This window comes from Nicotiana tabacum, chromosome 21 (assembly GCF_000715075.1).
Source record: "Nicotiana tabacum cultivar K326 chromosome 21, ASM71507v2, whole genome shotgun sequence".
Lineage (NCBI taxonomy): Eukaryota > Viridiplantae > Streptophyta > Magnoliopsida > Solanales > Solanaceae > Nicotiana > Nicotiana tabacum.
In genome coordinates, this window is record NC_134100.1 from 69,640,289 (window position 1) to 69,653,030 (window position 12,742).

The 12,742-nt window shown below is 34.9% G+C and overlaps 1 protein-coding gene across 1 annotated transcript; it reads right to left on the reverse strand.

Annotated features, from left to right (window-relative positions):
• Positions 1-9,385: 9,385 nt before the first annotated feature.
• LOC107767864 (uncharacterized) lies at positions 9,386-12,454 on the reverse strand. Its single transcript, XM_016586960.2, has 2 exons — positions 12,123-12,454; positions 9,386-9,762 (listed from the first exon to the last, which is right to left on the reverse strand). The coding sequence occupies exons 1-2, from the start codon at positions 12,283-12,285 to the stop codon at positions 9,479-9,481; spliced, it is 447 nt and encodes a 148-aa protein (XP_016442446.2). The 5' UTR covers positions 12,286-12,454; the 3' UTR covers positions 9,386-9,478.
• Positions 12,455-12,742: the final 288 nt, after the last annotated feature.

Here is a 12,742-nt window from a genome sequence, read left to right on the forward strand (position 1 = left end):
CGTATGTTCGGATTTGGATTTGGAAGTCCGTAGGACAATTCGACACATTTTGGCGAAAGTTGAAAAATATAAGATTTTTAAAAAGACCGACCGAGTGGTGAATTTTTTATAACGAGCTCGGATTTCGATTCCAAAAATGGGAATAACTCTACTAAGTCAATTATGACTTGTGTGCAAAATTTAAAGTTATTTCGGATTGATTTGATACATTTCAGCGCAAAATATAGAAGTCGGAAGATTTAAAAACTTATAATTCGATTCGATTCGATGCGCGATTCGTAATTTCGGCGTTGTTTTGACGTGGTTTGAAGCCTAGACTAAGTTCTTATTGTATGTTGGGACATGTTGGTATAATTGGTTGAGGTCTCAGGGGCCTCAGGCGAGTTTCGGATGGTTAAACGGATCAAAATTGGACTTGAAGGAACTGTTGGAAATCTGCCACTGGTGTCATCGCATCTGCGATGAAATTGATCGCAGATGCGCAATCGCAAATGCAATATTTAAGCCGCGGAAGTGAAAGGAAAAGGCCTCGGCAGTGGTCGCAGGTGCGAAAAAATATCCGCACCTACGTGATCGCAGAAGCAGGCAGAGAAGGCGCAGAAGTGGAGGGGCATCGCAGGTGCGAGTGAGGCATCGCAGAAGCAATTCCCGCAGAAGTGGAAAAGCTTCCGCAAATGCGATGGTCGATTGGGCAGTGAACTTCCGCAGAAGCGAGTTTTTACTCGCAAAAGAGAGTTTTTACTCGCAAAAGCGAGCTCGCAGATGCGAAACTGGGCAGAAACATAAGGATTGAACTTGGTCATTTTTGGCATTTCGTTTTGGAAATTTTGGAGCTCGGATTTGGGCGATTCTGGAGGGATTCTTCACAATCTTGGTTGGGGTAAGTGTTCTATATCCTAAAATGATTATATTTCATGAATCCATGGTTATATTCATCGTTTAATTCGGATTTAAATGGAAGAAATCTTCCAAAAAAACAAAAATTTAAGATTTGGAGGTCGAGTTGTTATTGGAATTCGATAAAATTGGTATGGTTGAACTCGTATCGGAATGGGTGTTCGGATTTCATGAAAATTATGTCGGGTTCCGAGGGGGCAAGACTCGCGTTGACTTTGTTGACTTTTTGGAATAAATTTTTAAGTCAACGTATTATTATCCGAAATTATTTCCGATGAACTTTAATGAAATTATACAATTAATTTGGATAGATTTAAGCTGTACGGAGGTCAATTTAAGCAAGAAGGCTATTTTGGAATATCGGCCTAACTTCAAAAAAGTAAGCGTCTTGCTTAACCTCGAGTGGGGGAATTACCCATTAGGCATCGAGTCTTATGTGCCATTTGTGAAATGTGAAAAGCCGTGTACGCGAGGTGACGAGTACGTACTCGGCTTATATGTGTAAATTTTATTGAGTTAAAGTCCTGAGCATATTGTGTGGTAAATTGGGTAATTGTTGGTATATATTTAATCATCTAATTGTCGTGCCTAAATCCTTGTTGTTGTTGAATTTGTTGTTATATGACAATTTGATGTGATTGTTACTTGATTATTTATGTAATTCCGTGAATTTTTTGGTTGATAATTATTGGAATTTAATTTTATTATGGATTTTCCCACTGCAAATAATTTGAATTTAATGAAGATTTTGCTTTATGTTGAGTAATTTCTATCTCTATTGATTGTTTTGGGTGTTGTACACATTGAGTGGAGCTTTTGGCTATTTGTGAAATTAATTGACTTGGTTGTAGCTTTGGAATTTAGTTGTGGCCATTTGGCAAATTGTGATATGAATTTATTTTGTTATGTTGCTGTGATAATTTTCCGTGTAAATTGTTGTGTTGTGTGAGTTGTTATTTTGGGGAGATAAGGGTAGCATTTCACTGTTGATATTATGTGGGTATAAGGGTGACATTTCACTATTGTTGTGTTTGTTGGAATATTGTCTGGGCGGAGCGATAAGGATGGTTATAGGAGCGATAAGGGTGACTATTGATATTGTCTGGGCGGAGCGATAAGGGTGGCTATAGGAGCGATAAGGGCGACAATAGGAGCGATAAGGGTGACTATAGGAGCGATAAATGCGGCAATAAGAGCGATAAAGGCGGCAATAAGAGCGATAAGGGTGGCTATTGTCAGGGACGATATGTGATGATGTGGAGTTGTGGTGTTGATAATTTTCATGTGATGTTGTGATTTGCTTGTGTTTATTTTTATACCTTGTGCAATTTATCTTGTTGTTGGTAAATTGATAACAATCTAATTTATGTTGAAATTGAGAGCTTGTGGCCATTGCCGCTATTGCCAGGCGGATTATAAAATAAAATGTGGGCACGAGGTGTCGTGAGTAAATAATGAGGATATTTGGCACGTGAATTGTCCGTGCAGTTGTGATATAAAATGTGGGCACGAGGTGCTGTGATGAAATGATAATGATGATTGACACATGAATTGTCCGTGCAATTGTGATATGAAATGAGGGCACGAGGTACCGAAAAAATATGATGATTTAATTATGGGCACGAGGTGCCGTGAAAATATAAAAATGGGATGAGACCCGTATTTTTATGATTATGAAATGAGATGTCACATGGTGACTTTTTAATTGAAAGAATTATATTCAAAATATTTATTTGAAAGGATTTTTATTCAAAAAGAATTATATGAATGAATTGTATTTGAAAGATATTAATTTGAGGAAATTATATTTGAAAAGATTTATTGAAAGAATTATATTTGAAAAATAATTATTTGAGAAAACTACATTTGAAAGAGAGTTATTTGGAAGAATTATATGTGACGGATATTTATTTGAAAAACTTGAATTAATTGGGCGTACATGTATTTATTAATTGTTGAGTGATATTTATGGTATTCTTGTTGTCTTGCTGCGCATACCACTAGTTATTTTATCCCGCCCTTATTGCTATCTGTTTCCTAGTATTTTGTATATTATATTGCACAAGTTATTAGACTAGTGAGTGTCTTGACTGTACCTCGTCTCTACTCTATTGAGGTTAGTCTTGATACTTGCTGGCTACCTACCGTGGTGTACTCATACTACACTTCTGCACATTTTTATGCAGATCCGAGTATTGGAGACATCGGACTTGAGCAGAGTTAAAGCGGTATCGTAAGGATTCAAGGTAGAGCTGTTTAGTCGTCGCAGTCCCTTGGAGTCTTTTTATTTTATTGTACTATTAATTTGTAATCAAACAATATTGTATATTCGATTCTCGTGATCATTTCATGTATTCAGTTAGAGTTCGTGACTCAGTACTACCAGTCTTGGGAGGTTGTGTATTGTAATTATTTCAGCTGTTAGTTTTTAAAGAAAAAAAATGGCTTCAAAAATGTAATTTGAAATCGGCTTACCTAGTCTTAGAGGCTAGGTGTCATCACAACGCCTGTGGCGGGATTTTGGGTTGTGACAATTATTAAGTATCAAATCAGATACCAATATTTCTCAAACAAGAATGGATTCTTTCATTGGCCTTATGAGTGAACTAGTTGACCTAACTTTCAACATACCTGAAGATTTCTATAAGGTTAAAAGATTGGTTTCTAAGTTAGGACTCTCATCTATGAGAATCGATTGTTGTGAAGATGGTTGCATGTTGTATTATAAGGGTGATGCAGATTTAGAAAGTTGTAAGTTTTGTGAAAAATCTCGTTTTAAGCGGCTTTCCAGCGGGAAGACGACTGCTGTGAAGTCGATGCCCCCCTTTTGCGCACACTTTAGATTCATCGGAGGAGGATGATCCAGATGATGTGCGTTATGATCGTTATCATAGGATCATCATCAGGCCTGAGGGAAATGGGTAAGATTTATTTATTACTTCTTTATTTTTGCTGAATTATAATAGCTACTCTTGTTTATTTAATGTAATTGCTATGTTGCAGGTTCATTCCTAATCATCAAGTTACAAAGATAATCACTGATATTCTTGGCGGGTTATATAATGCACCCTATCCGACTTGGAGTGAGTTTTCATAGGATCTCGTGCGACATATGTTCAACCAATTTAAGGTTTTAATACAATTCTTATCTATTTAAGCATTATATTAATAATATTTTTATCTAACGTTACATATTTTATTTGCAGATTAAGTGGGCCCGGGAGGACCGCTATAACCGTGAAATTTGTAAAAATTGGGAGTACAAATTCCGTAAGAGACTCTCTGATTCCTTCAGCTCCGCTCGAAAGGTTAAAAAGAAGCCTTCATGGGTTCTACCGGATGTATGGGTGGATCTGCAGAGGTATTAGGCCACCGAGAAATTCGAGAAGCAGAGTGAACTGGGAAAGAAGGCCCGAGCATACGAGAAGGGTGGCTCCTTGCACTGTCTGGGTTCAAGGAGCATGGGGGATACGAGGAGACAACTGGTAATTCCTTAAAATATTTTGGTCTATTTTTATCGAACTATATTTATATATGTTAATTTCATTAACACGTTTTATTATATTTGTAGGAAAAATAATATGGGAGGAAGATGGGTCATGATGAGTTCTTCATGAAAACTCACGTCCGGAAGAAGAAGGCACCGACAGATCCAACTAGATGGGTCGAGGATAGAGCGGAGACTACACATGTAAGTTTCATAACTACTATAAATGTTTATAATATTATATAGTTAGTAATTTTCTATCTTCTAAATAAAGGCTCGCTACAAGATTAATTTGGAGGAGTACACTCAGAGCTTGCCACTGAATGAGCAAGGGAGCGACCGCCCATTTTAGACGAAGAAGCGCAGAGGATATGGTTGGATGTTGTCGATGGTCCTAAAAAGGGGATAGCATAAGACCTTCCAGATAAATCATTTCGGCACTACAGGACTAGATTGCAAGGTATATGGACTTTCGCTCAAGGCGAGGCGATTGATAGATCAACTATATCGTCTATGGAACAGAAGATCGCAAAGCTGACAGCAGAGCTTGAAGAGACAAAGGCTAGAGAAAAAAAGAGAGATGAATAATTTGGTACCCTTCAAGTTCAGTTAGAAAGGAGGTACGAACAATTTAATCTCCTTTAAGGTCAGCTGGCCAATCTTCTTGCTAGTGGTGCTTTCCCCATTCCCCGGTCTCGTGAGCCTTCCCCATGTGCCGACGATGAAGGTTCTAGGAGTGAAGATGGAGATGATGCTAGATAAAAAACTCATTGAATGGTGTGTATTGCTAAACAAAGTATTGAACTTGTCAATATTTAGTTGAGACTAATTTTGAATGATGATTATATTGTTATTTTGTTATTGAACATTTTAGTAGTTCTTGTTGTGGTTGTTATTAGTTGTTGTTATTGTTAGATAATGGTTGTTAGTGTTAGTTAATAGTTTTTATTAGTTAATAGTTTTTGTTAGTTAATTGTTGTTGTTGTTAGTATATTCATTGTTGTTGATTAATTATGGTTGAATAGCAACAATGTAATGCTGCCATTATAGGATGGATATTGGTTGTAATTGGCAGGTGGTATAGCTCAAAAACAGGCATTTTCTGCCCAGTTTTTACCCAGATTTCCGATCGAATTCGGTCGAAAATTTCAAATAAATTCTCCAGTTTATTGAAATTTCCGACCGAATTTGGTCGGAAATTATGAATTTATATTTATTTTTTTTAAAATAAATTAATAATTTATTATAATTTACAACTAATTATTTAATTAAATAAAATTATTATTAATTTAAATTTCCGACCGAATTCGATCGGGAAATGAAAATTAAAAATAAATAAATAATAGTTTTCGACCGATTTCGGTTAGAAATTTGAAGTTTTGAAGTTTGAAAAAATTAATAGTTTCGGACAGTCAGTCAACGCTTTGAAGTTTCCGACCGATTTCGGTCGGTACACGTTTGCGACCATTATTTTTTCGACCAATTAAAATCTGTCGGAATTCAGTCAAAAATAGCAGACGGAATTACACTATTTTTTTAGTAGTATTAAAAGAAGACTTAGGAATTTTCTAGATCCAACTCTCTCTTAGCATTAATTCTAATCAATTGGTATCGTCTTTATGAATCCTTTGCTTCCATTATGTTCTGTTCTTAGCTAATGTCGTATATATTAAGGGAGATTGTAGATATTTTTAGACAATTTTCTTTCATGCATTTTTAAGTTTGTTTCTTGAAGTGAGGATATATCGGAAATAACCTCTCTATTTTTTCAAGATAGGGGTAAGGTCAGCATACACATTATCCTTCCCATTGTATGAATACACTGAGTTTATTATTGTTGTTGTTGTTTGTATTTTTAAGTTTGTCTCACCTCCTTTTACCACAACTAGTGGTGGCAAAATGGTTAAAAAAATATAATTAACCACCCATATTATCCATTTAGAAAATGGTTAACTAATGGATAACCAATGAGTTTAACTTTTACATTTGTAAAGCTTCAAATTTGGAGTTCCTCAAGTTTGGGAGATTAGGAATTCTCCCAAAAGTGATCATATTCAAGAAGTCATGGATAATATAGTTACTCATATTATCCGCCGGTTAACCCGTTTTTTATTTAATATGAATCGGGTCGGATAATTTATTTCGTTTGTTCATTATCCGTTTTCGACCCGAACCATATCCGACACGACCCGCCCGTTTGCCACTCCTAACCACAACCAATCATCATAAATATCACTCACAAACCGGCAAGTTTGGAGATTTACATAGGATATAACTGAACAGCCTCAGACTATCTTCTTTCATTTGATCATGTATGTGCATTGATTGCACCTTATATCGGATATGATCATGTCTAATCTTATAAATTCTTGTATGATATAAGCATAGCTGATCTCCAAGAATGTCTATAGATTGTTTTTGGATCTTCATGCGGTTGACCAGTAAATTGTCAAGTAATTTGAATCACTTGCAACATCAAAGGCTTCATCTGAAGTGCCAATGCATTGTTGTTTGGATCTGCCATTACATCATTGCTACGGGATGTGAACAACTAATTTTTGACCCCACTCAAATTCTATACTATTTTAGTTTAAATATTTCTTTTAGATTTAATCTTAATATTTAAACTTTTATCTTACTCTTAATAGGTTTTATTTTAAAAAAGAAAAACTACAAAAATACTCTCATTCTTAGAGTACAAATTTTATTTCTAAAAAAAATAAAAATAAAATATATATGTACATGCATATATATATATATATATATATATATATATATATATATATATATATATATATATGGTTTCTTTTAATAAGTAAGCTATAGAATCTTTCTTAGTATCATTTAAAGTACATGTAAATATTTAGTTTTCCTATATTGTAAGAAATGTTGGTTATTCTTCATCTTCAAAATTTAATTATCTTTAAAAAAAAAGAGATTCAAAATGAATAAAATCACGTTAAAGTGATGAAGTTTGTCATCAAACTTTATTTAAAAATCTGATTTTTACTTTTTAAAAAAAACAACCATAATCCCCATTTCCCCCATATCCCTCACGTTCCCCACTTCCCCACTCACACTCCCACATCCCTACCTCGTGAGATCAACACACGCACATTATAGAGCTAGGATTGGAATATAAGTAAGACACACTTAAAGGATAAAAAAAAGGAGGAGATTTGGGGAAGGAAAAAGGTTTGGTTTTGGAGGAAAAAAGTTTTGTTGAAAAGAAATTTCTTTCTGTGTTAGTTTGAGAGTCCTTTTAAGTCTACAAAATTAATTAAGAAAATCAAGACAGAGTTTGATGACGATAGAGCTTAACTAAAATTCAAGGTCGAAATTCAAGGTTCAATTTGTGATTCCGGTGGTGGTTAGCTTTTGTCCGGAAGAGTTTGATCTCTAAATTTTCATTTTTAAACTTTGCTCATCCAAGCAAAGAATTATATTCACTGATTTCCTTTTATTAATATTGAAAAACTTCTTAAGGTTCATTACTTCTTCTCCTTTCCTTAACATTAAGTAATTTAGCATTTGTTTATTTTTGTGATGTGGTAGAAGTAGAGATTCATGTAATGATTTGTTAAAATCTTATTAGTTAGTTCCATGCTTTTAGTCTAATGCATAAAATGTTCTGTTTTCTTTTTGGTGAATTCAAAACCAACTGTCAAACATGCTAAATGGATATAGTTGTATACTTTTACTATTTGAGTTCTACCTAGAAAAGGCATCATTTTAAGAAGTAACGAAGGGAAAAATTTTGACATCGGAAAAGGTTTGGGCCTAAATCTAGTTGAAATTTTAAAGATAAATCGGATATGTAATTATTTGAGGTGATTTGATCGGTTGAATCTTTAATTGGTTTTCATCTCTTTTCTCCATATTAATTGTCTAGTATTGGGATTTTCTTTAAGGATTGTCTAGTTAAAAATAAAATAAAATAAAATAAAAGTCCATTATTCTATCTTAATTATATCGACTTTTATTTGAAGAAAAAATATTCCTAAACCGTACTCTATTCACTGTTAGAGTCAAACTAGTTTAGAGGTAAAAAAATAATTTTCTTGCTAAAACGATTAATTTGAAAGAGAATATTCACAGTATGCTCTTTTCTTTCTAATTTCCTCAACATAGGTAAAGAATATATGTGTAGATGTTTCCATTAATCCTTTTTAAAATCATCAACTTTGCATGTAAAAAAAAAATATTTTTTCAATGTAGAAATTCACGTAAAATTTTGCATAGTAACTTTTGTGCACATTGCAAGCTGTAGTAAAGGATGAAGTAGTTAGTAATTAGTATATAGTTGTGGTGAATTCCTTCTAGTATGATAGATTGAATATTTTATATGTGCTTTAACTTTAAGATGATTCAGCTAGTTCGTTTTACTTCTTTGTTTAATTTTTACTTTTAAATCTTTAAAAAAAAATACTAAAAACATACAATTAAATATCTTGAATATAAAAGAGATAAAATACTTAAATATTCTTAATACGCTATTAGCCCATATGTTCATTCCCGAACCTTGGATTGATATGCTTAAAAAATAAAAGGATCATGTGCGCATTCGGCGTCTTGATACCTTTAAATTTACAATAATTATGTTTTAACCATGTGCACGTTCCCTTACCTTAGTTTAACATCCAACTTAAAAGCGGTAGTAGGCAAACCACAATCAATAAATTACGAGAATAGCCAAAAACTGATTTAAGTCTTACATTTAGTCAATAAAGCGACCGTGCTAAAACCACGAGACTCGAGGGGTGCCTTTCACTTTCCTCTCGGTCAACAGAATTCCTTACTCAGTCTTCTGTTTTCGTAGACCATAAATTAGGAGTCAAACCTTCCTTTTGATAAGGGATTCAAGATAAAGGTGACTTGGAACACCAAAACTCAATTCCAAGTGGCGACTTCAAATAAATAATCCCTTTTCAAAACGTCACTTCAATTGAAAAAACTCTTCTAACTCAACCTCGTAATAAGGGTTGCGTGGGAAAAAAGAGGTGTGAAACTGGATTTTCATTAAAATCAAGACAACTCAGGATACATTAGCAATAACAAGCTTCGATAGCATGAAGCGTGTGATACAATATTTTATTAGAGGCAGTACGTTGGGACATTGGTGGGACGATATACAAATGGTCTGACTGCGTGTGAATATCCTGAAGGATGATTATACCTGAACTTCAACCCCGAGTTGCCTTCTCCCAGACGTGTGCAGTGTTCGTGGAAGCTGCTGATTGGTCTTGCAAGGCAGGCATCCCAACGATCAATCTCTGGCATTGTCTCGGCCACTCTATATATCCCCATGGAGTCTGTGAATGCCTGGTAATTCAGAACTTCCCCAGACTTTGTTATGCAAAGAACAGCAACTTCAGCACCTGCAACAAGGAAATAACATCACCTTAAGAGATATATATAACAATGAGAAAAAGAACTGCTATCATTTGTAGGTTTATTGGTAGTACAAAAAATAGGATAAGATAGTCTTGCATCGGTCTGAGTCAGCATCACCAGTATAAGCAATCACATTAATCAACAGAAATATAGTGAAGCTAATAACCACAAACTTGTCCCAAATTGACCAAAAAGAGTACAAACACTTTGTTCTATGCCTGACAGTTTTGACATAGAGGCACAATGAAACATCTACCATTATGAGGTAACATTAAAAGTAAATCATGCACAATAGTACCCCCAATGCATGGATTTTATTCCATACGAGTCCAATAAAGAGAATTTTTTACTGCAACTTTAAATTTTGATTGGTCTTTAGTTTGACCTTAAGCCTGCCAGAGAACAAACCAGAGCAGATTCTAGGCAACAAGTATAGGTGAAAAATTAAGACTTTCCCATGAAATGAAGTGTCTGGAACCAAATTGGGGGACAAGGATAGCAAAATAAGAACCTACCAATCAAAGTTCCGTAAAAGAAACACTCAGCAACAGCTCAACATTGTATTTTAAATCTAGCTATCGATGGTTAGGAAAAAGAAAGGACCTTGAAAGGTGATGGATGATGGGCTGTTACCCTTCACACCATCATCATTGGAACAACCAACCATCATGATACGTCCCATGACTAAAATTGACACCATAAGAGAAATCCAGTCATGCCCTTTTCATGTGATTCCCTTTTACTTTTTGATAAATTGGGAAAATATTATTGAAAATATCGGTAGGTTTTGGAGTTGGTTAAGAGTTGAAACCTAATATTAAAGGATCATCAATCGGAATTCCTAACCTCCTACAACACTATTTTGATACATTTATTCTCTAGTCCCCACATTGTCAGCAAATAGCAAACAATGAAAGCATATGAGAAGTCAAAGCTCACAACCAAGGAAGAGTAAGAGACGAACTAAACAACGCAGGGTAGCCAAAAGGAAGCACAGAAGGTAGGAAGAAAGACTACTCAGGCATCAGGCATCTAGTAATAGCTCAGCATGATGCTCTGTATTTTCTTTTCTACAGGATAATATTTAGGTGCTGCTAGACATGTGTCGAAATGGTGTTCCACTAGTGTGATTGTGTCAGTACATGAATACACAAGCCAAAGATTTGTTCTGCTGCTTCCCCGTCCATCGACCTTTATGTACAAATTCAACAGAACTTTCCAATGGAAGGGATTCCGATCCATATGATTCCCAGGAAAAGGAATAGATTCAAGGTATCATTTGCATACAATAACGCACACAAAGTATGGGGGACTGCTTAGCCTATATCTCTATGTTAATTGGATATGAATAGGTACATAGATGGAGGGGAAACTAAGGGCACAATTCAGTCCTGTTTCAATATTTCAGGAACTTATTTTTAGTTTGTGCTGCATATACGTATCGAATATCAAATTAAACAGATAGTCCGTCAGAGTTCAAATCCTATTGGATTGCAGGGAACATGCTATCAGTTTCCTTCTCAAAGATTCTAGCTATTCAATTCTCTTAAGAATTCACCATAAGATTCTCCAAGCTAAGTTACATTTCTATCATTCGGTGCACCATTTACCAGAAGTCCAACGAATCTTCTCACTGATTTTTTTGTTGCATATATTTCAAGTCAGTTAATAAAGAAGAACCCCAATGATTAGGATACGCAATACTTTAGCTAACTTGACTAGGTTCATGAACCTTCTGCCTTAATCTTAATGCTAAAAGGGAAGAATTGCTTTCCTCTTAACAGACAACCTCACCTCCATAAAAAAGGAAAGAGTAATAAAACAAAAAGGAAGAAATAACTTCTTCTCCCATTGGTAAAAAAGTAATAATTAAGATGACCAGAATACTGGAATGAAAGACAACAAATTTTCAGCTAAGCTGAAAGTTGGAACTTTAGTTGGTGACTATGATAGAATCACCCCTATCTTTTCTGAAGTTGCCAGTGGCGCACAGTTCAAAACTCGGTAGATAATAGTCCGCCCCTCTACCCTTTTCCGCGTAAACACCGGGTTTTTGTCTGCACCAGGTTCAAACCCGTGATGTGTGCCTGATCCACTATAGACCAAAGCCTAGGGGGCTAGAAACACCTCTATCTTTGGGAGAACTAAATCTAACCATGCAAATTTTGCTGATCCTATCACTAAGGTGTCCAGCATAAATATAACAATCATTTAATCAGGCGTAGTAAAAGCTGAAAAAAAACTGAAAACACTGGACTTTTACTGACAATTTACAACAAGCAAAACTCTCAAAGAAAATAAAAAGCTGAAAATAATCAAATGAAGATAAATGTTAAGAAGGAACCTTCTAGAACATGGTCTTCAGGACCAACAGAAGAATCAGCACATACATCACAAATAACTCTGCCATGAATTTCACCAGTCCAACCTCTCACTCCTTTTACCATCAAACTTGTAATTGTAGTCAGGTAAAGTACAATTAGTACCTTACTCCGACTTGACTCCATTGTTTCAACTCACTGTCCAGTAATTCTTGACTTTATTTCTTCGATTAAACATAGGACCGCTGAAGTGTTTTAATCGGGTGGTAGGAAAATGGTTTGACTCCGTACCTGAACCCGGTCCGCTCTCGAGTTTCCCTATGCTCCGTTTGTTTTGTCGGTGACTCGGTACCTTTGTCTTTTTTTTTTATTACTATTATACAAAAATATTGTTATAAAAAGGTCTGACTGTTGTACTATTATATATGCATGGTAAAAATACTACCAAAAGAAATACCTTTGGTTAGAATATTTCATATTTTCAAATACAATTTAGGTTGTGAATCTCCATCAATCTCACATCAGAACAGGCACTGAACATCAAATAGAAAACTTAAATTTTTTATTTAATCCAATATAAAAATAAGGTACATTTTAATATGGTATAATTTGATTGTTAAATTTAGAATTTAGAAAAGGCTGA

Excerpts from the sequence above, each read along its gene's own strand:
- LOC107767864 (XM_016586960.2), bottom strand. The coding sequence starts at position 12,285 with ATGGAGTCAAGTCGGAGTAAGGTACTAATTGTACTTTACCTGACTACA. Across the intron at positions 9,763-12,122 it reads TGAAGACCATGTTCTAGAAG|GTGCTGAAGTTGCTGTTCTT; the intron begins GTTCCTTCTTAA and ends TCCTTGTTGCAG.